Raw genomic sequence first — 27,612 nt, 5'->3', positions numbered from 1 at the left:
TACGCAGCATCTGAGCGGGCCTTTTACCTGGAGTTTGGAGCTGGAGGTGCGCGGCTTTGGAGGCGCAGGGGGCAGTGATACCCCGCCACGTACCGACGCATGCGCAGCATCGCGCTGTGTATGTGCGTTACGTAGCGGGGTATCGCCACCTCCCCGGCGACTCCAAAGCCACGCGCCCCAGCTCCAAGTAGAAAGCCCGCTCGGCGGGGTGTTCCACTTGGCACCCCCACCCTCGTGACTCTCAAGCCGAGCCTCCAGCCTCCCGGTAAAAAGTTTGCTTGGCGGTGCGCTGAACGGACTTTTTACCGGGAGGCTGGAGGCTCGGCTTGGGAGTCGAGGTAGGGGTGCCAAGTGGCACCCCCTCCCAGAGTGGAACCCAGGGCAGATTGCCCCCATCGCCCCCCCCCATTGCGACGCCCCTGCCCCCAAGCTACAAACCTGCTCCTTCAGAGGAAGTGTAACTCCATCAAGAACAGGCAGCCTTCCAGCCCATCCGGTCTAGGGAACCACCCACTAACAGTGCCTCAGTCTCATCTGATTGAGTTTAAGTTTGTTGGCTCTCATCCAGTCCATTATCAAGGCAAGACAGCGGTCCAGCATTTCCACTGCCTCACCTGCAGATGTAAAGGAGAAGTAGAGCTGAGTGTCATCAGCATTTTGCTGACAACGTACTCCAATTCTCCGAATAACTCCACCCAGTGGTTTCATGTAGATGTTCAACAGCATAGGGGATAGGATTCAGCCCTGAGTCTCACTTCTCTGTGGTTTCAAGCCTATGGAAAGTTGTATGTGTGATAGGACTTTTTGTGGCAGTGCCCCTTTTAGATATACTCCCTTGGTTTTCCAGATCAAATTGATTCTCTCTTGTCTTCATGATTCCCAAGGTAGGTTTCTGCTGCCAACCTCTGGAAAGTTTAAGGCAAGCATTTTACACATGGCTCTGTATTTAGAATGATACTGAGAAGTGGATAAGGAAATACTTGAACTAGCCCTGAGAAGGGTCTCGGTGCCTGTTTGTGTCCTCCTTTCCCGTGTTTTTGAGTCAAGGTCATATTAAGATGAAACTGATGTTCCCAAGCCTATAAATATTCCTATACATAATTAGGTAATGGATGTTCCAGGACTATATTCCCAAGTGTGAGATAGAACACTGCAAAGAAGGCTCAGTTTTAGGAGGTTGACTTCGTTGCTATATTGAGCACAATTTTGTCTTTTTAGGGGGTGAGGACATAAGAATGCTGATCCCTCCTTGCACTGAATAGGGGAACGTGGGTTTCTCTGAGGTACTTCATTGAGGTGTATGAATGCTGAGCAATCTTCCATTTTTCAGAAGGGCTCGTTTCCTTTATGAATCATGGATTTGTAGTTAAATTTTCTTTTAATTTGGACTCCAGAGAACTTAAAGCAGAACTGATGTGCTGATTGCAGCTAAGAAGATGCATCTCAAGAAAGACCTGGCCGCCTTCTAGCTTTGAAAGTGGACAAGAAAGACATGTATTTCTTGTTGAGCTTATCTATCTTTTACGTTTGCAGAGGAACCTCCTAGAGGAAGATTCAGATGAAGAGGAGGACTTTTTCTTGTAAGTATCTCTAAGATTGAAGCAGGGATACCTGAACAACCTTTGGGGGAGGATCTCTTAATGCTTGCTCTTCCCTTCTCCAGTATGGGGCCCCAGCTCTGTTGTGTATAGCACTGCCCTTGCCAATGTAACGTGATACAGCATCAGGTGTTCATCTTCAAAGCAAGGTGAAGTATTGCAAGATTCACTGGAACCCTTGCCAACAGCACCTGCTGTGAACTTTGCAGTGTAAGATTGAGGACTTGCCTTGCCAGCCCCTTCCTTCAGCGTTGGAGGCTGTACTAGTCTTGAAGTACTTTTGCCATCAATGTATTGTGTAACAGGCATAAGCAAACTTGGCCCTCCAGATGTTTTGGGACTACAACTCCTATCATCCCTGACCACTGGTCCTGTTAGCTAGGAATGATGGGAGTTGTAGTCCCAAAACATCTGGAGGGCCGAGTTTGCCTATGCCTGGTGTAATACTTTCAGCCTTCAAATATCTTCCTGTTAATCAGCCATGTGACACCGCTCATTCACTCAAGTAGATGAATAGCAACTGTGTCCTCAGGTTTGATCTGTTAATAAGCTTGTGTTATGTCTTTCCAGGAGAGGGCCATCAGGTCCAAGGTTTGGACCCAAGAATGACAAGATCAGGCAGTAAGTATGTTGTGGCATTTGAAAATGGGTCTTGGCTTGTGTTTCTTTTTCATATAAAATTGCCACAGTCTTAGATAAGGTTATTGCAGCATTTGTGTTGAATCTAGTAGTAGTTTCCAAGGCACTAAGACCTTTTGCCATAGCCCAGTAAACATCATTGCTATGTTTTTATTTTTCTGTACCTTGGGCTAAATAATCCATCTTCCACCATGTTGACTGCCTAGAGATTTGCAAGACCTCCTGGAGAGCAGAAATAGGTTCAAAGCCACTGAGCAAATTGGAAGCAATTAAAACTTGGCTAGCAATCACCAAATGTACCAAAACAATAGGAAAGAAGACAAAACCTGGACACCTTCCAGGAGCAATTTGTGCTAAGAGGCTTAAGCTCTAGCTTTGACATCCTTATCCAATTGTTCCCTGGAGGAGGAGGAGGCAACCCCCTTCTTCACTCAGATACCAGTTCAGTTCAATTTACTTGCTTAAAACCCATGGTGATCCTGCATATACCCCACATTCCAGTACAGAAGCATTAATCCTAAAGAAATGAATCACCTCAGTTTATTAGTGTTGGCTTTCAGGACAAGAACTTTGGAGGCAGCACATCATAGCAATTGACTGTGGGTTGGAAACTTGTATCCTATGATTTTATTAGGATGGGCAAGCCTGTGCACTTGTCTGTTTTGTGTCCATCTCTCTGAAATTTCACTGCACCATGTGCAATTCTTTCTTTTATTTCATCATTTATTACATACTAGCTGGCCCGACCACGCGTTGCTGTGGGTCATCCCTGTGATTTCCCCCCACCCTGTCCCGATCCATGACGTATCCCACCCCTCCTCCCTCCAACCCCCTGGCTCATCCCTGTGTTTCGGTAGGACACCCTTCCCTCTGTTCTCCCCAGGGAGTGTTGTCCCCTCCCCCCTGTATCGCCATACATTGGCCTCTGCGCACGCATCGTGAACATTTTTTATATATTTAGATTTTAATTTTTTGAAATAAGAACATGAGAAGCAGAAGTTATTATTGTTTAATTTTATTTTTGGGGTTGTCATTTATTTTGGTGGGTATTGTATGATTTGGGCGTTGTTGTGTGTTTTGGTTTTGTGTGTGTGTGTTTTGTTTGGATTTTCTAATTTTGGAGTAGGTGACCCAGAGAACCTAGAGAACTACTTTAACAATCCCGACCGGGGGGGAGGAATCAAATAGCGAAGACCCACAGCCCCGTAGAAACAGAAGGCGAGGTCCGAAGCACCCGAGCTGTTCGGTTCCATAAAAAACCCAGGAAGTGGCAAAGGGAAGGTAGGAGATTGTAAAGGGGGGGGATTGGCCACTGCAAATATCCGAGGACTTAAACTGGCCTGCGATCCATGCGCCTGCCCTCTTCCCCCCCCCCGGCCTAGTGGGGGCCTGGCGGCCTGGCAGGCACCTACATAAAACAAATGCCGTGCTGCGGCCTGCGACCCGGGCGCTCACCCTTCCCCCCCGGGCCTAGTGGGGGCCTGGCAGGGGGCTACATAAAACAAAGGCTGTGCTGCGGCCTGCGATCCATGCGCTTGCCCTCTCCCCCCCCCCCGGGCCTTGTGGGGGCCTGGCAGGGGCCTACATAAAACAAAGGCTGTGCTGCGGCCTGCAATCCGGGCGCTCCCTCTCTCCCCCCACCCCGGGCCTAGTGGGGGCCTGGCAGCCTGGCAGGGGCCTACATACAACAAAGGCCGTGCTGCGGCCTGTGATCCGGGCGCTCGCCCTCCCCCCCGGGCCTAGTGGGGGCCTAGCAGCCTGGCAGGGCCTAGGGTTCTGGTAATGGCCGCCTTGGTGGTTTCAGTTGCTTGGTTGATGATGTCATTATTTGGTTTGTGGGTGTGGTGTAGATTTCACAGGAAAGGAGGGGGTGTACTGTGGGAGGAAATCCACTTGAGGGCGCTGTTTTACTTTGTTGAAAAACAGGTTTTTACCTGCGGAGGTGTGAGGTGTGTGGGTTTTTTTTTCTAACAACACTCGGGGAGTGGCCTGGATCGTTGTGTCGAAATTTCAGGACGATCGGTCAAGCGGTTACGGAGAAAAGTGGAGCCCGCACTTTCATGATTTTTACATTTATATATATATATAGATATCACCAAAAGAAAAGCCATGTGTGTGTCTTGGTGTATGTGAATATGTACTGAAGCTCTAAAGTTCATCTTCTGTTGTTCAAAAGCATGTTCGTAGCTTCGAAAACAGTGTCTCATCCTCTGTCGTCCCCTACTCCTAGTGCCCTCCATCTTTCCCAACATCAGGGTCTTTTCCAGGGAGTCTTCTCTTCTCATGAGGTGGTCAAAGTATTGGAGCCTCAGCTTCAGGATCTGTCCTTCCAGTGAGCACTCAGGGCTGATTTCCTTCAGAATGGATAGGTTTGATATTCTTGCAAGTCCATGAAAGGGGTCTTGGACTATAAAAAGCCTTTAATAATAATAATAATAAATTTTATTTATACCCCACCCTCCCCCAGCCAAGGCCGGGCTCAGGGCGGCTAACACTAGATATAAAACAACTGATTAAAATACAGCTTAAGAATAAGATTAAATACAACATTTAAATTTAAAAGAACTCAAAATCAGTGCTCATTTATGGGGAAGGATAGAGATTATTATTGTAGTCTCTAGAACTGATGAATAGAGGCTGGCTATTTACTGGGGGAAGCTGTGTATGAGTTTATTCCTTGCAGACTCAGTAAAGTGATCCACCCTGGATTGAAATACCAATATAAAATGGCAGATGATAGAAAGTTGGAAAGAAACTATAGAACAGTTTTTGAAAGTCTGTAATTGGAATGTTTGGAGAGCTTAAAGTTGAGGACAGCATTTCTTTCCAGCTTGACTTTTGGTATGCCTTTAAATTCTTTCTTGGAATTGTCTGCTAAGTCAGGGCAGCCAGTGAGGAAATTGCTCACTTCCTGAGGCTCTGTTAGCTCTGTATTTAGGTCTGGGGTCTTGCGGCTACTTGATAACCATGTCATCATGCTCCTTTTCTCTGGGGCACAGAGGCAAGCAGCTTTTACGTCTGCAAATTCTAGGCTTGAAATCTGTTGGGCTGTGAAGTTTGCCACAACTGATACCCTGACTACTGTTCCTTGAAAAGTGTAGTTCTTACGTCCTTCAAACTGAGTGCATTTTGTTGACCATTCTGTTTCTAACAGCCATCTAATGAGGTAGCAGTGCAATCCAGAGTTGAGTATTCTAGGGTAGACTTGTTGGAGTGAGATGGATTAATGAAGCAATAACGTCTCCTGCACACTTATGCTGTAGTGTAGCAAATGGGGTGCAGGTTGCATGGATCGGGGTGGCTTGAGCTTTCCTTTACATGGGAAACACTGTAGTCAGCCTGGTAGGAAGATTTTTCCTGAGTGTTCCTGTGAAGAGGAGGAAATATTGCTGTATTATCAGAAGGGCAGCACCTCAAGTACACAAACGGTTATTACATTTGATTAAGAGGCCAGTGACCTTGCTTGTCGGTATTGCTTGTTTGAGACTTGTTTTTACTAAAACCAACACTTTGGAGACAAGGCTGTCAAGGGGAGGTTGTCCGGGCGAGGTGAACAGTAATAAGATTCTTTTGTTTTGTTTTACTTGCATTCCTGTGTGAAATTAACTTAGAAAACTGGCAGACAACAGAGCCATGAGTAAAATGGAACAGAAACCAGTTATGACTACCCCTAAACACACTTCTGTTAGGAGAGCAAAGTAATTTTTAATGGTTTTTTTTTAATGATGTGATCTAAAACTGTGTTTAGACAGTACTGACAAAAGTGTGTGTATAAATATAGTCGTGGAGACCATCCAGGAACCAAACATTATCCCATCTGTGTCCTTTAGAGTAGGCATAGGCAAACTGGGCCCTCCAGGTGTTTTGGGGCTGCAACTCCCATCACCCCTAGCTAACAGGACCAGTGGTCAAGGATGATGGGAGTTGTAGTCCCAAAACATCTGGAGGGCCGAGTTTGCCTATGCCTGCTTTAGAGCAATGTTCCCCAACCAGGGGCCATATGGCCCCTTGCCTCTCCCCCCCAGGATATTCCAAAATGCGTAAATTGGAGGGAAGTGAGAAGTGAAGAAAGAAAAGCATTTTTAAAAAATCCTGATGGCTGGCTATCCGCTTGGCCAATCACTCCTTTTTGCCACGGGCGTTTTCTTGGAGCAGACCTGGTTTGTTTCCAATGGGAGAGGGTTTGTTAAAGCTCCTGCTTTGATCAGTAGAGCCCGCTACCCGGAACCCCCAGGTCAGGTAAGTGCGATGGTGGGGTGGCAATGGGTAGGGCTGAGTGAGCTGGAGCTGCTTGTTGCTGCCACCAGTGCTGGGCCAGGCAGAGCCATCTGGTGCTGCTGACTTGCATCTAGTAAATAACTGTTTACTCAGAAGAAAGCAGGACTGAGTTCAGTGTGCCTTACTCCCAGGTAAGGGTGTGTGGGACTATAGTGTTTTATTTAGGTAGGCAGCCAGGGCCACTTGCTTTCTTTGAGTGGTTTGGGAATACAGTGGTACCTCAGTATACGGACTTAATCCATTCTTGAAGTCCTTAAGTCCTTGAAGTTCTTAAACCAAAACCATTCTTAACCATTCTTAAATCGAGGCGCTAATGAGGCTTCCCGCCACCGGTGCCCTTCTACCATTTGGATTCCGTTCTTAGACCGAGGTAAAATTCTCAAACTGGGACACTCTTTCCGGTTTTGCAGAGTTCGCAAACTAAATTGTTCTTAAACAGGTCTGTTCTTACACTGAGGTACCACTGTAGATACTATCTAGGAGGAGGTCCAAGTTTTAGAAATGGGGCATGGGGCCCCCTTTTATGATGATGGCATCATCATAAAATAAAATAAAATAAAATAAAATAAATAAAAATAAAATAAAATAAAATAAATAGGCATCATCAGGGGTTCCTTGAATTTCTTATAGAATTCTGCTGTAAAGCTGTCTGGGCTTTGAGTGGTTTCAGGTTTTTGGGGACCGTATCTATTTCCTCCAGGGTAATAGAACTATCCAGGAATTCCTGTTCCTCATCAGTTTAGCTTGGAAAGGTCAGTCCAGCTAGAAATTTTCTGATTTCCTGTTCGGATGGGCTGCAGAAGGTGTATAGGTCAGTGTAAAATTCGACAAATTCTGAGGTTATTTCTTTGGGGAAGATTGTTATGTTGCCGTCTATTTTGGTGAAGAAGTTTATTCTTGTTTTGAGTGATTCCCCCCCCCCCATACTTGTAGAAGTGTTGTTTTGAGTATAGAATGTTGACCATTGTTTGTTGATTTCTAGTGAGTCTAGTTCCTTCCTTTTTTGTTCTATAAGTTTAAGGAGTTTTTCAGCTCCTGTTTGTTTGTAGTGTGATAAGAGTGCCGTGATGTCTTGTTCTATTTTGCTAATTTTTGAGGAGGTTTATTTTTTAAGGGATGCTTTCTCTTTTATGCAAGCTCCTCTGGTGACCGCTTTCATTGTGTCCCAAAGGAGGGTTTTTTTTGTACAGTGGTACCTTGGTTTACAAACAGCCTGTTTTGCATACATTTCGGATTACAAACACGTCAAACCTGGAAGTGCATGTGCCGGTTTGCAAACTTTTTTGGGTTTACAACCCTTTTTTATTACAATTTTTTTTTGGAGGCCCCATTGGCAAAAGCGCACCTTGGGTTACAACCTGTTTTGGTTTACAAACAGACCTCTGGAATGGATTATGGTTGTAAACCAAGGTACCACTGTATTGTCTACATCATTTTCTTTGCAGTGTTTTGGAGAGTCTTTGTGAGACACTCTAATTATTTTATTTGTGCTTAGGATGGGACTGAAGGATCATGAGGGGGTAGTTCATGTTTTTTCTCTTCTACTGGGGTGTGGTCTGCGATTTTAATGCTACCTATGTTTGTTGATTCAACCAAAGGTATCAGACCTTGTGTGAGCAGAATGCTATCTAGTCTGTGTTGTAAATTTACAACATCTGGACACTGTGCCATAGCACCCAGACTGGAATGTGTGGCTGGTGTCCCTCAGGTTTTCTTTGCTCCATATGTCATAGGGACCTCTTTTTATATATAAACATTTTAAGCAATTTGTAAGCATTCTTAATTATTTGGGGTTTCCTTCAGTGGAAGGATGCCCATAGGGTTGTAGGGTGGATGTCTCTCATATTTAGGTTGAAGTCACTTCCAAGAATTGCTTCCCCTTCGGAGAAGGAGAGGAACTAGTTTAGTGTTTTCTTGATGAACTCTAGTTGTTTCGAGTTTGGGCTATATATGGAGCCAATAGTCTGTTTAGTTTTGCCTTTCAGTGGAAATTAATCTGCCTCTTTAGCACTGTTGTGGCTTTGAAGTTCAGGTCTCTACTAAATCCGCAGGCCTTTCTGAGCCAGATCCAACCCTGATCTGGCTCAGATCTATGATTCTATGATTCTATAACCCATTGTTGACTGAAGTGGGGTTTGCTCAGGAGTTTGCCTCTCTTGGGTGGATTGTGCATTTCTTGTAGGAAAGCAATGTGTGGTTTCATGGTGTTTACATATGAGGTGATGCGTTTTCTTTTGATGGGGTTTCCCAATCTCTCACATTTAGTGTAAATGCTTTTAAGATAGCCATTCTGCTTATCTGCTTTATAGGATCATTCCCTGCCAACCTGTCTGGGTTGTCCTGAGCCTCTCACCTTATGTTGTCTATCAAACCTATTCAGTTGCACTGACATAACGTGTGATGGGTAGGGGAAGAGGGGGTTTAGAATTAGATTTGGGTTAAAGAGTGGGGAGTGGATTACAGAAAGTAGCATATATGTAGTTATATAGGTCGGTGTTTATTTGGGGTATCCAGGATCATCTGGCGTTCAGCCAGTTGGTCCTGGGTCTCAGCTGGCATGGAGGACCTTATTTGGGAACAGGCTGTGCTCCATGTCATTTCGGATAGGCAGTGATCAATGAGATGGTGTTAAACACCTTTGTGATGCCTGTGTTGGGTATAAGGTTTATAAGTAGTGTTGTCAGTGTTATTACAACATTATTGGTTTATTGGGGATGGGATATGGGCATTGGCACGCTCTGGCACCACCATTGTGCTGGTTGTGTGACAGATTTTATCCTCAAAACAAAATAAAAAAATTCCTTCCAGTAGCACCTTAGAGAGCAACTAAGTTTGTCATTGTTTTAGTTGGTATGGGTTTATTTCTTCCTTTTCCTTTACCTGCTTATTTTATTTGTGTGTATCTTCTGGATGAAAAGTCCAGTGATATCACAGTGGTCGTGGCAAAGTTTCTTTCAGTAGTCATACGAATCAAAGATCAACATACCCATGACTAAACAAATAACGCCTCAGTCTCCCTCCCCTGGAGGTTTGTCTGTATGAATCTGTATTTTATTCTGGACCACAATAAAGATTATTGTGTTATGGGTAGAGTCCTTGGAGTTGGGGAGCTGAGAGTGTGGGTGGGTGGGGTGGGTGGGGAGTGTGATTTCGTGTTGCCTAGGTTGGTATTCGAGTGGGGATGGGAGTGGGGGATCTCTATGGAGGGGTGAGGCAGGGGAGGACAGTGGTGGTGCTGGCAATATTAATGGCATGGGGGCAGAGGAAAAGGGGGGGGAGTCCATTGGTTCAATGTGATTTCCGGATGCTTCATTTAGCTGTGGTTGTTGTTGCGGGATTGTCAATCTATGTTATGTGATTTTGGTTGAGGTTGTTTTGCTGTCTTGTGATGTATGTTTGGCGGGACGGTTCTGTGAGTGGTCCTTGACTGTACTAGTTTGCGTTGTTGTGTCATTTCTGTGATTATTTCTTCCTCTTAACTGTCATACAGTCACTTGCTGTTGTTTTGTCATGGCTGTTATTTCCTACATTGCAGGGAATTGCGCTAGAAAGAGAACCTTTGGGGTCCATTTCAGCTCTGATTCTGTTTTTCAGCTTTAACAATATTCCATTACTGTATGTTCCTATCCTTTTATGTAATTGCATTTTGTATGAATTATAAAAATTATAAATAAAACATGTTCTATTTTTAAAACAAGCATTTAAATAGGTGCCTTTCTAAAGTTATGATGTGGGGGTGGGTGGGCACAGCCAGGATTTTTGTTAGGGGGCAGACTTTTGTTGGGGGGGAGAGAGCCTGAGATTTGGATTGATTTTCATTTATCTGGGGGGTAGCTGCCCCTCTGCCCTGTCCACCCCCCTTGGCTATATCCATGGGGTGGGCACAGGAAAGAAACAAGGTCAGAAAAAGGTTCGGAAACGTGACTTTAGAGGAAGAGTGGCTACAAGTGTAACAAGAACAGGAAGTGAGGATTGTCCATCATATCAAGACTGCAAAACCACAATAACTTCTTTGCCCCATGCCCACAGAAGTCCTCGGACAAGGCAAAGGAAATGACTTCTTCACATGTGCTCCCATGTGGACAAGGATCAAAGCTGAGACTGCCCCAGACCTGTCCTCTCTACTTCAGTATTTCTCCTCCCACTGCCCTGCAACCTCTCAGGCTCTTTCCCCAATCTTCTAATTTAAGGCTTGACAGCCCATCATAACAACTTTAGTGTAATTGGGGCACTGTAGATTAATTGTAATCCTAATTAATAGGGTGTACATCCATTTCCTTTGTTTGGTCTAATCGCTGCTGGGGGTGAGAGGATAAATGGCTTTGCAATTTGGCTTCCATTGAAATGAAGTCACTTGGAATGCTGCAACCCTAAACAGTGGCACATTTTGGCCTAGTTACCACAAGAGTGATAAACTATGCTAAACTGCTATCTTAAAAATGTTTTTTAAAACCCCTGCTGATAAAAAACTTAACATATTAAGGCTAAGCTAGGCATGCCCAGGTTGTTGGGTGTTGTTTTTTTTAAGGAGGAACATTCTATCATGTGAGCTTCCACCTGCAGTCTGAAGTGAATCTGGATGATCGTCTCTATGAGGAAAACTAGGTCATCATTTAATAGGACACAGAAGAATACAACTAGCATTTCAGTATTGCAGGAATTGGGAACCTGTGGCCCTCCAGGTGCTGTCGGTCTGCAGGACCCCCTTGTCTCTGACCTCTAGCCACACTGGCTGGGGCGGATGGGAATTTGAGGATGCAAGTAGGTTCAAAACCTATAATCTTTACAACAGCCCTGTAAAGTAGGTCAGTATTCAGTATGGCTGAATGTTTGACAGAACACTTTTTGGGAGTTATATGCTCATTACTGTTAACTTCATGTTATTTAGATTGCACAGCCAGTCCCTGGCTTAGGGCAAATAACAAAAACAACACCCACTCAAAAAAAATAATCATAGAAATTTCCGTTCCCTTCCTTTTTCAAGCTAAACCTTCAGTATGTAATTTGCTGAAAACTTGATATTGCTTTGGCTTCTCTTTAAAAGGCTACTGTTATTAAAGAGCTGTTTGTCTTGGAGAAAAATCTGGTACTGTGTGGGGTATCCAGGATTAGAACAAGCCATGAATTGAAGTTTAGATTCGAAGTCAGGGCCCCAAGCTTTCTGAGAGAGTGGGAAACAAAACAAAGACCCTCCTTCCCTTATCTGAAACAAAGAAGGAAATTGGGAACTGCAAGATACACATTCTGCCCCTTCTCTTCCCTTCTCTCCCTGGTCACTTTCCTCCCTTTACCTGTTTCTTTCCTTCAAAAGACTTTACCTCCTGGTTACTCTCCTTTCTCCTTGACTTGTTTTTGACACCTGCTAAAAATGTTTTTGTTCCAGCAAAGCCTACCCAGGCATGTAATTTTAGCAAGTAAAGCATTTTGAACATTACTGCTTTCATTATCAATTTTAAATGTCTTAATAACTTGTTTGCTAGTTTCCTTTTTTATTGGTATTTAAAAAATGTTTTAGACTGTCTACCGTACGAGGTCTTTTGCTGTAGTAAATGGGGCATACACACACACACACACACACACACACACACACACACACACACACAATGTGACTGGTAGGAATACATCCATTTCCCTCAATTCTGTGTCTCATTTTGTTTGAAGGCTGCCTGTACTAGGTAGGTATGGATGCAAAGCAGGGGGGGGGAGAGAGTGTGTACTCAATGACTTTGATGCCACAACTTTCTCAAGTTTTCATTAAAAATTGTGTTGCAATTTTTCTGGAATTCTTCAGTGTAGTAGAACTTCCAGGAACTCTTAAATTAAAAAAATGCAGCATGACCCAAAGCCATGTTATAAAGTCTGTGAGGATATAAATATGGCATAAAAATGACAGCCAATGTACTGTACTTTTGGTTTTGAGACCAATGTTCTGATGTATACTCTATTCATGTTTGCTTAGAAGTTTCACAGTTGATTAAATGAGATGTATCCTCAGTTTTGCATGCATAAGACTGCTGCTGTCAATTCAAGTCTTGCCTTAGCCATTACTTCCTGGGTAGCCTTGGACAACCCAGTTCTTGAAAAAAATATTTGGAAAACTATACATGAACACTTCATTCTTAAGAAAATCATAATTTTTAAAGCCCATTCAAAATCTTTACATATGCTACTTTGCATTTGAACCCAATAATCAACTGCATTTGCTACCACTCGTGACAGATCATTGGGTAATCTGATTCTTCCTCCCCACACCCTGCTCTGTTTTCCAGTGTCCAAAACCAGGTTGATGAAGTTATTGATGTCATGCAAGAAAACATCACCAAGGTGATAGAAAGGGGAGAACGACTAGATGACTTGCAGGATAAGTCAGGTAGGAATAGTTAGTTGTGTCTCTTTTTCTCTTGCAGCCTCAGAAGAGAGTCCTCAAGATTACTAAATCCAGTGTGTTGTGAGCTCTGTGCAAAGTCTGAGAATCCAGGAGTTGCCTAAATCCAGGAGTTGCCTAACATTTTGGATTTTTGAGGGAGTGCTGTGGGTACCAATTCCTCTTGAGAGAAGAGAGAAAGAGTATGCACACATGCTGCACTTTCCCCAGCGATCTGAGTAAATGTTGGATCCAGTAGAATCAAACTGGCCCTTGAAAAGAAGTGGGAGAGACCTGCTATCTGCTCTTCAAGGTAGCAGCCACTTCATGACAGTTTGTGTGTGACTCAGGTGCTTTGTTGGTGCCAGGGAAGGATATCAAGGGTGTCATTGTGCCTGTGGGCACCACGTTGGCATCCCTTGCCTAGAATATAAACCTGAAACAGACTCCTAAAATGTTCTGGCAACTAGAGATTTAAAAGATTCTTCCTGACCTGCATATAGAATCCATCCTTACCAAAAATATTTCTAAACTATTCAATCTTAGAAGAATTAATTGTACAAAATAAGTACATCCCTTTTCCTTAGTCTTCATAATTGTGTTCCTAGTATTGAATTTACTCAGTTTCGTATGTACACACAGTCCCAATATATATATATTTACCGTACTTACTAATGCAATAGTCCTTTTTAGTTGTAACATACAGTGGTACCTTTACTTACGAATTTAATGCGTTCTGAACACACATTTGTAAGTCGAATCCCATAGGAATGCATTGGGAGAAAAAATTCGTAAGAAAAAAAGAACGTACCAATTAACCTCCGTAATCCAAACACCATGATGAGAATCTATTTGAAGTCTGACCTTAAACACCAGGGACTGTGCAATTCTGTAGGTTTTTTATCAGTCTTCTTCAGTCCAGACTATGTCTGCTTATTGTCCAAATCAAATTATTTTATCAAAGCAGATATTCCCGGCTATGGGAGTGGCTTCGGAGAGTGCCAGCCGTATCGTGCTCTGGGACCCAGTGTCCTGCCTCTTGCACAATGCAAGTGGACAATCTGTGGGTCTACAAGACAGTCCTCCCCCACCCTGGGGAGTCTGCCAGAGTTAATTACCCCCATATCAGCCCTGAATTACCAGCATGGCTGAGGTCCGATTGTATGGGAGTCAGCCATTTCTCACTGCCAGAAACAGGAAGCCTGTTGGCTGCATTCCTAATGTTCTTCTTTTAGAAACAAATCACATGGAATTCACTGTACCTCTGCAAGGGTACCTGATCATTACCTCTTGCATATGCTTGCATGTATAAATACAGACATGCATGCTAGGTTGGAAAGCTTTCTCACTTGTATTGTAGCAGGTTCAGTTCATGAGGGATCCAGTGTCGTGTTGTGGTTAGAGTGCTGGACTAGGATCTGGGAGACGGATGGGATCAAATCTCCACTTGGTCGTAAAGCTCACTGGGTAACCCTGCGCCAGTCACTGCCTCTCAGCCTAACCTGCCTCACAGGGTTGTCAAAGGGATTGAGGAGGGGGAAATCACTGAGCTTCTTGGAGGAAAAGGTGGGATATATATGTGATGAATAATAAAAAATAAATGTTCTCTTTCTGGCACAGAGAGCTTATCTGACAATGCAACAGCTTTTAGCAGCCGATCCAAACAGCTCCGGCGGCAAATGTGGTGGCGAGGCTGCAAGGTGAGGTCCCAGAGAGGAATTAATTTGTTAACTTTTTAAAAAAGCAGACCTATTAAGGTCACAAGGGCAGAGTTAACATGTGTGAACATGAAGTGTATACACAGTATTGCAGTATTTTCCCCACACTTGCAATTAAGAATGGGCTGAGTTTGCCACAAGAGGCCAAATTCTTTCTTCCATCCTTTTCCCAAAATAATCAGATGGCTCAGATTAATCAGACATGTTCAACCAGTCGACCGTGATTGACCAGTAGATCGCCAGGGTGATCCTGGTTGATCGCAGGATTAAATAAAGTGGGCAAGGAATGTCACACACACACCCTGCTGCAGGGAAGGCTGGGCCAGGTGGCAAGCACAGGGAATGTCACCCGGCCCAGCCTTCACTGCTGCAATGGCAGCCCCGGCACTGGATCCCTCTGTAGCCGCCAGGGAGGCAGGGTCGGGTGACATTTCTTGCACTTGCTGCCCAGCCCGGCCTTCATTGCTGCAGCGGCGGCACTGGGTCCTGCCAGGAAGGCCAGGCTGGGCGACGTTCCTTGCTCTTGCCGCTTGGCCCAGCCTTCACTGCTGCAGTGGTGGCCCTGGCGCTGGGTTTCTCCACTGCTGGGTCTTCATGGCAGCAGGGGGGGAAGGAGGGAGGGCAGGTGCGATTGGGATCTGTGTCAGCTGCGCGGCCCGCTTTGACAATGGGGGGGGGGGAGTGGAGGCTAAAGAAGGTGGGCAGGCGTGATTGGGATCCATGCCAACTGTGTGGCTCCCTTTGCTTGTGAGTAGGAGAGAAAGGGCTGGCTTGGGGTGGGGAGAAAGCTGCTTTAGGGGGAGAGAGAGAGGGAGTGGAGAGGAAGGGCTGGCTTGTGTGAGGAGAGAGAAGCCGACTAGCTCCTCGAGAGAGAGAACTTTTGCCTTCTTTCCCTCCCCCCCCCCACTTAAATCCCCCCTCCCAGTTAGCCACCACCTTCCACACAAGATCCTCGTCCCTCCAATGACAGTGGGTAGATCACTGCCAGTTTTTTTATACTGGGAGTAGATCGGTCTCTTGGGAGTTGGACGTGCCTAGATTAGATAAATGGAGACACGTGTGGGTGTGGGTGCACACATTGAAGACTGGTGTTTTTACGCCAGTAAAAAAGTTTGATGAGCTTCATGGCTGAATGCGGAGACCTGACCTCCAAATTCTTTACCCACTCTGCTACAGTGTCCACATTATGCCCTTATTTTGAAAATGTGGGTGGAAGACATGACTGGAGGCATTTTGAGTTGTTCAACTGATTCTGCGAGCTTTCACCATTATTATTGTGAAGAAAGGAGTCAGTATGACTTGGTTTAAACTGTAAGTCTCTGTAGGCAATAAGGAAGTAATGTCTTGTCTTGGCTTGTGTTTCCTTCTGCAGATGAAGGTAATTGTGGCTTTGGTTGCTGTTGCCGTCCTGCTAGTGATTATTGGTAAGTGCTTTCTGAAGTTCTTTGTTGTAATAATTCTGTGAAGTGGCAAGATGTAGAACAAATAGACACCCTTGAATTGCAGCTTTAAGAGAAACCATACTGGCAGGCTTCGGGGACTTGGCTTCCTCCTCCCCTTCAGCCTAGGATAAGCAGCACAGAGCGAAAAGAGTCGTGTACCATTTAAAGAGTCTTTAATCACCACGGCAAAAGAACAGAGCAGCCATTCTCTGAATGAAGGTGTTCCCAATTATGGTTTCCATCCACTTCCCCCCTAGACATTTCCACATCTTAAAACCTGATCTCGCAACTACTGTGCTTTTTGTGTAGCCAACTTTTCTGCTCTATGTGACCTTGGATTGATAGGCTGGACAGTCTCCAGCAAGAGAGAGTCTGTTAGCGCTCCCTCTTCCCGTTCTTCTTCACTTTGCTGTTCACATCCCCCCCGTTCGCCCCAACTTTTGTCTTCTGAACTATGCCCCTCTGCAAACCACTGTTCCAAATCTATACTGCCCCACTGCTTCTTCTGGGCAGTTTTAGGATCCTGGTCAGGAGCAGGGGGTGGGAGAGGCTCTCACCATTCCTCATCAGAGCAGTACTCCTTAGCCTGGTCTCTGACACATACACTACTTCAGGTCTTCTTGCTTGGGCTAATGGTTGATGTACGATTGAGTTGCTAGCTTAGGAGTTGCCCCAAAGTATTGCCATTAACTTTTGAGCGCCCCTAGTACTAGAGGATTGTGGGATTGAAATAGCTTTTACATACAAATTGTGTACTTTAATGTTTATGGGTCCCTTTTAAGAAGAAATCAATATAATTTAACCAAAATTGAGCATTTCTAAGATTGATTTTAATTGGAGATACTTAAACAGGAACTCCTTTGTCACAAGAGTGTTGTATTTTATGCACACCTATAGGAAAACTTGAAAGTGTTGTGGATGTGATGGAGACTGGGAGCTAAGTCCCTGTCTGTGGGAGGATAAAGGAATGGATAGACTAGGTAGGATGGCTTTCTGTAGTTTATGAATCCAAAACCTGGAAGACTTGATACATAATTCGACATGGGACTCTATGCATTTTCCAATTAGGGATGAGTTGATTTTATCATCTCAAGAATGAGAGCCAAGTTCAAGTCCTGAAGATAGGACATTATTTTCCATCTCAGCACAATGTGAAAAAAGCAATCACCATGTTTCTGGAAGTTGCTGGTGCTTTTGGATACCAGAAAATATCCACAATAAAATGGAAGTCTTGCCCAAATGATAGCAAAAAGAAACACAAACTTTGCAAAGAAAATGCAACCTAACAAGAAGCAATGCAAAAAACTAATTTGAGGAGCATATTGCAGGAAGGCATTCTGAAGAACCGAGACAAATCATGCTGATGAGCCATAGTTAAGCTTTATCAGCAAATTAAAAATTAACACTGGCTGGTATCAAACTGAGAAATTGCTCAATCTTCTAACAATATGCATGTGTCTTTGTATCCAAGGACTGGAAGGTGGCCAGTATAACCATTTTGAAGAAGGGATCCAGGGAAAGGATGAAGGGAATTGCAACTTAACCCTGCAGCCTGACTTTGAGCCAGGTTTGCTACTGAGGTGTATGACGAGAGAAGGGCAAGGAGTTGTCCCATTCATGACATTCCAGAAGCCGGATACAATTGGTGTCTGTGCACGCAGTAAAGATAGTTTCCCAAAAGATCAGCCACACACTGTCAAGGGAGATTCTTGCTTCCTGCTCACATGTACTTGAAGGGTGTGAGTTGGAAGACATGCCTGCTCTTCTTAAAAGTGGGATAACTGAGAGATGATATTCATGGAAAATCCCATCTGCTTTGACTTGAGGATTGGAAAGAGATGGAAACAGGATGTTCAGTTAAGCAATTTTGACGGGAAATAAATTTTCCCCTTCCAGACTCCAGCTGAGATGGTAAGTATTTTTCCCTTCAAGGGAATAGATAATTTTCTTAAAAATCAAACCTATCATGGAAACTTTATATTACTGCAAAAATAGTTGTCCTGTCCACTTAGTTGTCCTGTCCCAGTTGGATCACTATTTGGGAAATGCATATGTTTTGCCAAAACTTAGGGGCTTTGAATGCTGAGGAATACACTTTATTTTTATCATTATTTATTACATGTTGATACCACCCTTCAGCTGAGGATCACAGGGGGATTTACAATATAAAAAACATAAAAATATATAACATATTAACAAACAAACAAAAAATTAAAAAACCAAAGGCTGGGGTAAGAGGAATGCTTTTTCCTGGTGCCTGTAACAAAGGCAGCACCATGTAAGCTGCCTTGGGGAGAGCGTTTCACAAATGGGGAGCCACTGCAGAAAAGACCCTCTCATGGAGGCTCTTGAAGAAGGGCGGGGTCTAGGGCAGTTCACACAGGTAGAGACAGTCTTTGAGGTATTGTGGTCCTGAACTGAGGTCAAAACGAGCACCTTGAATTGCACCTGGAAACTAATCGGCAGCCAGTGCAGTTGGGTCAGGATTGGTGTTCGATTCTACAACTGCCTTGCACCCGTGAGTAACCTGATCACCAAATTCTGCACCAGCTGAAGTTTCCAAGCCATCTTCAGAATCAGCCATATGTGTAAAGCATTGCAGTAATCCAGCCTAGAGGCTACCAGAGCATAGACAACAGAAGTTAGGCTATCCCTGTCCAGGTAGGGGCACAGCTGGGCCACCAGCCAAAGTTGATGCAAGGCACTCTGAAGCCAAATGAGCCTCAAGTGACAGCAAGGAATCCAGAAGTTCCCCCAAGCTACATACTGCTCCTTCAGAGGGCGTGTACCCTCTCAAAGGGAGGCATCTTAAATATGTAGAGCCCAAGCTGGTTGGTGGACAATTCATTTTGTGTGTGTTTTTAAAGATGCCTCTTTTCTGCCTTTTACAGTTCCCATCATCCTCAAATACCACACTTGACTTGCTGATGGATCTTATGGTGGCTTCAGGATGACAGCATAGGAGGCAGCTGTGTGACTTCTGTGGAACATAATATGTATATAGCTTTGAAGTGTGTCCCCCCTTCTCCCTCGGAGGCACCAGACTGGCTGCAGAAAGAGCATTCAGAGGATCCAGCAAATCATCCTTTTCAGCCAAAAACTCATTCTAGTGTCAATATCTAATCCAAACCCCCATTGTTGCTCCCTGGATGGAAGCTCAGTTTGGAGCCAGATACTTATTGCTAACTGGTAATGATGTTATTTATAATTTACAGAATTTCTTACTGCTTCTTACAGAGGACAATGGAGGAAGAATAAGGGAGGGATGCAGTGTATGAACTCTATATCATTGTTTAGAGACCGCAACATATTTGGATGAATAACTGTGAAGATGCCACTTCCCATATTTAAAAAACCACGATTTTGCAAGGAGACTTTCTGTACTTGTTAAGGGATCCAGAAGCTCCACGTTCTCGCTGTTGCTTATGGATGTGACATAAAAGCATTCCAGTAAAAAAAACCTATTTTTAACTGTAACTATGTAGCTCCTAGTAAATTATTGAAGCAAAGGAAACACTGTTTATTTGAATGAAGACTCACAAAAGAAGAGGAGACCGCTTTTGGTCTGTGCAAGTGCAACCCAAACCATGCAGGTGTTTTGCTGCCAAATAATTAAGAGTAAGCAAGTTTACATGCCTCCTTTTTTTTAAAAAAAAAGGGGTCAGACTGTTTACGTTTCAACCATTTTTAGAAAAAGATAAGTCTCCTAGCTATACCTTAGTATACTTGGCTAGTTAGGTGCAGGTTAAGAATATGTGAGGAGGTTCACATTTAAACTTCATTCACCCTACATCTTGTCTGACTTTTTACCAAAAGGTGGGGAGCAGCTTTGAGACTTCGAGTTTTTCTTTTCGTTTTAGGCACAAGACACCTGCACCAAAATGACCACTTAAAGACAGCTTATAAATTATGTTACTATAACATAATAAGTGTCTGTTCACATCTACTCCTCTGGGTATTTATTTATTTATTTGAATAGATATAAATATATAGATGCACATACATACACACACACACACACTACTTAATTATACACCCACAGCCATCCCACCTGGTAGTACCGTATTAGGACCTCCCTGTCAATGGTGCAGGGCAATGGGGAGCAGCAGTAAGATGTGGTGACGGAGCTGTGTGTGTCACACCACAGGCTAGCCTGCTGCTTCCAGGTGCAGTAGACCTGGTATGTTGAATGTTTCCAGACCCAGAACCCACTTTTAACCCAAACATGCATTTGAGGACCCATTTCTTAATCTCTTGCCATGTATTTGCATGGTGATGGTGCTCCTGTTGTGCCCCCCCCCCCTTGGGTCAGGCTTCAACCCACCAGTTGAAGATCAGTGCAGCAGACTAACAGTGTCAATGTTAGTCAGAGTCAGCTGTTAGTGCAGGAGCCAAAAGGGAGGGATACCATTGCCTAGGACAGTACAGCTTAGGTTTAACTCATCAGTCAGACTAAGCAGGGCTTCAGGCTTTAAGACAGGTGAGGTATGGAGATTGAGCTTTTTGTTCAGTCTGCAGCCTTTTTGCAGCAGTGCACTTACAACATTTTAAATTACTAGCTTGAATTCCAGGGGACTGAATACCTGTAATAAATAGAAATAAAGCAGAATGAAGAAAAGAACCATGCCTTCTCTTTGAGGAACTACCTGAGACTGGTTCTTTATATGGTGACACTTCTTTTCAATATTATTTGCAATTTTAGCTGGCTGAAGAAGAGCCTTTTTTAAACAAATGTTTGCTACAAGTTGAGTCTATGCGTGCCTATGCAGCCTAAGCACAGAACTAAGCACAACTAAGTTCAGTAACGCCTCTTTCCAAGTAAGTGTGCATGGAACTTCAGTTTTAAAAACAATCGGTGTTAAAATATTTATATATTTTTTACAGTTTTTCACCAAAAGAAATTAGGCTAATGAATTTCGATTTTTTTTATCTTGTGGGCTGCTCTGCAAAAATGAACTGTCACGGGGGCTTTCTTCTACACTACCTTGAGATGTGCAGTTTTGTGAGAATTCTCTGGGAGAGCTGTTGTTATATTTATGAGTTGCTTTTCCACAAAGGTGAACTTAAAGCAACTTTAGAAACAAGCATTAGGAAGAAGTGTAGAAACAAGAATGAAAGCATAAAAAAAGCAGATCCAGCTCAACCTACTCCACAAAAAATTAGCAGAAAAATATGTCCCAAAGCCTGGCTTTTGCCTAGCATTAAAAAACAGTGGTGTTGCCAGGCATGTTTCCCTGGAAAGAGCATTCTAGAAATAGGGAGTCACCACTGAAAAGGCCTGTTCCCATGTGACCACCTTCTTGCCTTTTCTGGCAGAGAGGAGGAAGGAGTCCAAATCGCAGGACCTGGGTGGCAGCCTATTTTCTGCTCGACTTAAGAGCATTAGCCACTTGGTCCTCCCTCTGATGCCATTCAACAGGCCCCACCCACACCAAGGCACCTGCACTTGGGGCTGAACTTCAGGAAAGCTGCCAACTCAAGCTGGGACAGTTGTACAAAAGGTGGAACCCCATGCATTGTTTCCATTGGCCTTTGAAACACTTGTTGTTGTCCTCTCCCCCATGCTTTTTAACACCTACATGCAGCCGCTGGGAGAGATCATCGGGGGGTTTGGGCTGGGTGTTCATCAGTATGCGGATGATACCCAGCTCTACTTCTTTCAAATCAGAACCAGTGAAGGCGGCGAAGGTCCTGTGTGAGTGTCTGGAGGCGGTTGGAGGATGGATGGCGGCTAACAGATTGAGGTTGAATCCTGACAAGACAGAAGTACTGTTTGGGGGGACAGGAGGTGGGCAGGAGTCCCTGGTCCTGAATGGGGTAACTGTGCCCCTGAAGGACCAGGTGCGCAGCCTGGGAGTCATTTTGGACTCACAGCTGTCCATGGAGGCACAGGTCAATTCTGTATCCAGGGCAGCTGTTTTATCAGCTCCATCTGGTACGCAGGCTGAGACCCTACCTGCCCATGGACTGACTTGCCAGAGTGGTGCATGCTCTAGTTATCTCTCGCTTGGACTACTGCAATGCACTCTTTGTGGTGCTACCTTTGAAGGTGACCCGGAAACTACAACTAATCCAGAATGTGGCAGCTAGACTGGTGACTGGGAGCAGCCACCGAGACCACATAACACTGGTCCTGAAAGACCTACATTGGCTCCCAGTACGTTTCTGAGCACAATTCAAAGTATTGGTGCTGACCTTTAAAGCCCTAAATGGCCTTGGTCCAGTATATCTGAAGGAGCGTCTCCACTCCCATTGTTCTGCCCGGACCCTTGAGGTCCAGTGCTGATGGTCTTCTGGTGGTTCCCTCGCTGCGAGAAGCCAAGTTACAGGGAACCAGGCAGAGGGCGTTCTCGGTAGTGGCACCCGCCCTGTGGAATGCCCTCCCACCAGATGTCAAAGAGAAAAACAACTACCAGACTTTTAGGAGACATCTGAAGGCAGCCCTGTTTAGGGAAGCTTTTAATGTTTAATAGATCACTGTATTTTAATACTTCTGTTGGAAGCTAACCAGAGTGGCTGGGAAAACCCAGCCAGATGGGCAGGGTATAAATTTATTATTTATTTATTTATTTATTGGTGAGTGGTAATTTATACTTGCAGTCTTAAAAGAAGAAGAAATAAAGCCACCAATTTTTGGGTAGGTATCTAATAGTACAGTCTCCAATAGCATAGCATGACCCAGTTCTAGCTATCTGCTGAGAAAAAATTATGGTTTAAGTGGAATTAACTTCCAATCACAACTGTAACGGGAGGACTTTAAGTCCCGTTTCTGCTTTTTAAAATTAAAATTCCGAAACCAAATGTGCAAATAATTTCACTGTGAAAAGGAAGCAGTAATTAGTAGTGGAGTGTTTCAAATCCTTCATATTGTGCATACGAATATTGTGTATATGATTGTGCATAGGGAATCAGGTAACAGTCTGTTTTCCCAAGTACAGTGCAGATGAACCAGAAGTTACAAAAAGAAGCGAAGTCACATAGATCCTCTTTGTGGGTTTCCATAGCTGAAATTTGTTCTCTACACTAAATCCTAGAAAAGAAATTGCCTGTATTTTGCAGGCAGTAAGTATGGAGAGATGAACACTCATGCGAATAACAATAAAGCAAAATGTCATTTGTGTAATTATTTATGTTTGAAGCTGGTTTTATATCCTGAATTTGTCCATGGGCTATACTTTCAGTTATACTAAGAACTGATGTAACAAAGTTGCTTTAAAAACGTGAAGCTGTTCACACTCTCCACACCGCACGGTAATATAATTTTATCAGCTGGTGTGGGGTGACTTCAGCCCTGCATTCTGCAGGGATTGGCACTGTGGTCAAGTTCTCCATGGGGAAGTTGGTTGCACAGCCCATTCAGCCGCTTCTTCACTGTCCCCACCTTGATGCCACCCACCTGTTATGTCAGGTGTCGGGCAGATGGGCGTAGTTTGGGGAAAACAGCCTTGTGGGCCAAGATAGGGTGGGCCTGGCCAAATGTGGCCCAGGGCTGGAAGTTTCCCCACTGCTTCTCTAAACCCCTCACAGTTCGTTCCCTCTAAATGTAAAAGACCTTGGTTTTTTACTTTTTCCTCTTTAGTATTGCAATCCAATCCGTGGCCTGTTGACACCTCCTCCATGGGAGCATATCAATCTGAATCCAGTATTGTTCACTCTGGCTGGCAGAAGCTCTCCAGACACAGGTCTTTCCTAGCCTTCCTACCTGAGAAACCAGGGATTGAGCCTGGAACTTCCTACCTGCTCCATGCATGAGCTTGGCCACTGAGCCATGGCCCTTGCTTTGCCTTGGACAAGTGATGTGTGGCGGATTATATCCCCAGTAAAAGACTGGTGTGAAAAGGGAAAGAGAGAAATAATAAACGATCATTCTGTGCACTGCTGTAATTTGTATAATTTGGTATTCTTGTGATCAGAATACTGAGTAGCAAAAAGATAACAGTGAAATGCTGCTAAAGCTACAATCATATATATGGCAGGTTATGTTTGTGAGTGTATGAGAGAGAGAAGTTTTTCATTTATTGGATGTCATTCCTGGAAGTGTCTGATTTCTGCTACTGATTTTAGCAAATGGGGACTTGCTGGTTTGGCTATAAATTGACAATAAACTTTCTGTGATACTGATGTGACATGAGTGTGGCAAGAACTTGAAGTTTTTGTGGATAATCTTCTTGAAAACATTGGTGCATCACGTATGGAGTGTGTTGTGTAGATAATTATTTACATGGTATGTAGCAAGCAGTGTCTAGTAAGGGAGCTGTGTGGAGGTTATGGGAGAAGGCAAAACCAGCATCTTAGGTTAGTGTGGTAGACTAGCAGACTGTAGCCTTTGGGATGGATGGGATTTCTAGGGAAATATCTGGAATTCCAAGTGGCTCAGAATAAAGCATGTCAGGCCTTGCATTCAACATCCCTGAATAGCTTCCATTCAGTTGAGGATGCAATTCAGGCCCCAGAGCTTTGAGGCTTGGCAGTTACAATAGTGACACTGGGCACCCAAATGATAGCAGGAACTAAATTGGGAAATAGTAGTAGTAGTAGTTGAATTTATAAATTGCCCTATACCTGGAGGTCTCAGAGCGGTTCACAGAACAAAATGAAAATATAAAACCACGAAAGATAAAATCAAAACAACCCAATAACCCCCCCCCAAGGAGATGTTTTAAAAGGGTATAGGAGGTAAATCAGATCAACCAAATGCCTGGTTAAAAAGGAACGTTTTTGCCTGGTGCCTAAAGGTGTATAATGAAGGTGCCAGGCGAACTTCCCTGGGGAGAGCATTCCACGGATGAGGAGCCACTGCAGAGAAGGCTCATTCTTGTGTTGCCATCGTCCAGGCTTCTCAAGGTGGAGGCACACAAATAAGGGCCTCAGAAGATGATCTCAGGGTCTGGATAGGTTCATATGGAAAGAGGCGGTCCTTCAGGTATTGCGGTCCTGAGCCGTTTAAGGCTTTATAGGTCAAAGCCAGCACTTTGAATTGGGCCTGGAAACTAATTGGTTGTCAGTTGGACCAGGATCAGTGAAAAATGCTCAAACCATCTTGCTCTGATGAGCAACTTGGTCGCTGAATTCTGCACTAGCTGAAGTTTCTGAACAACATTCAGAGGCAGCGGCAGCCCCACATATAACACATTGCATTAGTCTAACCCTGAGGTTACCAGAGCATAGACAACAGTAGTTATGCTATTCCTGTCCAGATAGGGGCGTAGCTGGGCCACCAGCCAAAGCTGATGGAAGGCACTCCGGATCTGGATTGAGCGTCAGTTTTTTGGCTTTCATCCAGTCCATTATCAAGGCATTTCCACTGCCTCACCTGCAGATGTAAAGGAGAAGTAGAGCTGAGTGTCATCAGCATTCTGCTGACAACGTACTCCAAATCTCTGGATAACCCCACCCAGCAGTTTCATGTAGATGTTGAACAGCATAGGACAGGGGTGGCCAACTTCCAAGAGACTATGATCTACTCACAGTGTTAAAAACTGGCAGTGATCTACCCCCTTTTGGGGGATTCAGGTCAAAGTTGTTGAGTTTTTTTTTAGGAAGGAAAGCCCTGTTTTGGGGGGTTCATGTAAAAGTTGTTGAACTTCTTTAGGGAAGAGGAAAGCGACATTGAGCTCTTTTTTTTTTAGGAAGGAAAGCCCTGTTTTGGGTGGTTCAGGTCATTTTAGGGGTGCAGGGCAAAGATGTTGAGCTTTTTTTAGGGAAGCCAAAGTTTTTTTAGCTTCTTTGGGGAGAGCCACTGATCTACCGGTGATCTACCACAGACGTCCAGTGATCTACCAGTAGATCACGATCTACCTGTTAGACATGCCTGGCATAGGGGATAGGATTGAGCCCCGAGGAACTCCACATTGAAGGTTCCACAGGGCAGACCCTCAGGGAATGACCATCCAAGCAGGCCCTGAACCACTGCAAAGCGGTGCCACCCACCTCTTAATGCAGACAGCTGCTCCAGAAGGATACCCTGGTCAGTGATATCAAAAGTCGCTGAGAGGTTGAGGAGAATTAGCAGGGACACATTTCCCCTGTCTCTGTCTCAACAGGGCGCCCAAACCAGGCCTAAACCCTGATTTAAATGGATCCAGAAAATCAGTTTCTTCCGAAAGCGCCTGGATCTGGTCTGCAACCACTTGCTCCAGAACCTTGCCCAGGAAAGGGAGATTTGCAACTGGCCAGTAGTTAGTTGGATTTTGTGAGTCCAGGGAAGGTTTCTTAAGGAGTGGTTTTACCACTGCCTCCTTCAAACAGGCAGGGACCACCCCTCTTGTAAAGAGGCATTGATCACCTCCCTAGCCCAGCCAGCTGTTCCTTCCCTGCTGGCTTTCATCAGCCCCGAGGGGCAAGGGTCTAGAGTGACTGATCCAAGCACCTTGTCCACATCGTTGAGCCATCAACACAACAGGACTAGACTGTGCTCTGGACACCCCTTGAGATTCATCTGCTGTAACAGCAGTCAAGGTATTGGTAGACGCAAGCGATGTTATCCTCAAAATGCTTTGCAGACAAGTCACAGAGAGCCACTGTTGGTTCTACCACCTCCTTTGGGCCAGCCTGTAAAAGGCCCTGTACAACCTGGAAAAGCTCTGCCAGGCGACATGATGAGGATGCCATGGAGGCAGCAAAGTAGGCCTCTTTTGCTGTCTTCACTGCCACTAGGTAGGCTCAATAATGACCCCTTACCAGTGTTCGGTTGCATTCATTTGAATCTTTTCTCCACTGTTCAAGCCATTTCCCAGCTTGTCTCCTCGCCCTAAGCTCTGGAGTATACCGGGGACCAATCGGGCTCCACAAAGTTGGTGAGAGTGCTCAGGGGTGATCGTGTTAATAGCCCAAGCCATTCAGATGTTCCTGAGGTCCTAGAGCCATTTGTAATCCCACTGGATCTATCAGCCTCCAAGGGAGGACCTTCCTAATAGTTCCCCTGTCTCTGCGGAGGAAAAAATACGCCAACAGCATAAATCTCAACAGGTTTTAGGAACAGAATTTAGGAACATTCTTCCTTTCACTGAATAGCAATATTTAGAGTGCCTTCAGGTGGCGCTGTGGTTAAACCGCTGAGCCTAGGGCTTGCTGATCAGAAGGTCAGCGATTCGAATCCCTGTGACGGGGTGAGCTCCCGTTGCTTGGTCCCAGCTCCTGCCAACCTAGCAGTTCGAAAGCATGTAAAAATGCAAGTAGATAAATAGGTACCGCTACAGCGGGAAGGTAAACGGTGTTTCCATGTGCTGCTCTGGTTTGCCAGAAGCAGCTTTGTCATGCTGGCCACATGACCTGGAAGCTATACGCCGGCTCCCTCGGCCAATAATGTGAGATGAGTGCGCAACCCCAGAGTCGGTCACGACTGGACCTAATGGTCAGGGGCCGCTTTACCTTTACCTTTTACAGACTGTCACTATTTTGCAGGAGGGATTCAAGTGCATGTTGGAACTTTAGACTTGAACATTTTAAGTGAGTTAAGTGTCCTGTCACCCTAGTGCAATAAATCCATGGGATGACGGGATGGGGAGCCACAATTTTTTTGCAGTTTGCAAAGTGGCAGGGAAGTGCATTGAAGCACATTGAAAAATGTGGGA

General features: G+C 44.6%; 1 protein-coding gene across 5 annotated transcripts in view; it reads left to right on the top strand.

Moving 5' to 3' along the window:
* VAMP4 (vesicle associated membrane protein 4) overlaps nucleotides 1-27,176 on the top strand; it is a 31,671-nt gene extending 4,495 nt beyond the window's left edge. For 3 of the 5 annotated variants that reach the window (XM_060276580.1, XM_060276579.1, XM_060276581.1), the window contains 6 exons: nucleotides 1,534-1,580; nucleotides 2,169-2,219; nucleotides 12,785-12,885; nucleotides 14,500-14,579; nucleotides 15,970-16,021; nucleotides 17,511-18,924. In XM_060276580.1, coding sequence (XP_060132563.1) covers nucleotides 1,534-1,580; nucleotides 2,169-2,219; nucleotides 12,785-12,885; nucleotides 14,500-14,579; nucleotides 15,970-16,021; nucleotides 17,511-17,773 — 594 coding nt within the window. In that variant the 3' untranslated portion in view covers nucleotides 17,774-18,924. The other 2 variants (XM_035123264.2, XM_060276582.1) reach the window with 2 other exon arrangements.
* The last annotated feature ends 436 nt before the right edge of the window (nucleotides 27,177-27,612 follow it).

The sequence above is a fragment of the Zootoca vivipara genome, chromosome 7 (assembly GCF_963506605.1).
Source record: "Zootoca vivipara chromosome 7, rZooViv1.1, whole genome shotgun sequence".
NCBI lineage: Eukaryota > Metazoa > Chordata > Lepidosauria > Squamata > Lacertidae > Zootoca > Zootoca vivipara.
Note: the sequence above shows the minus strand (reverse complement) of the source record. Positions and strands in the feature narration are given on the sequence as shown.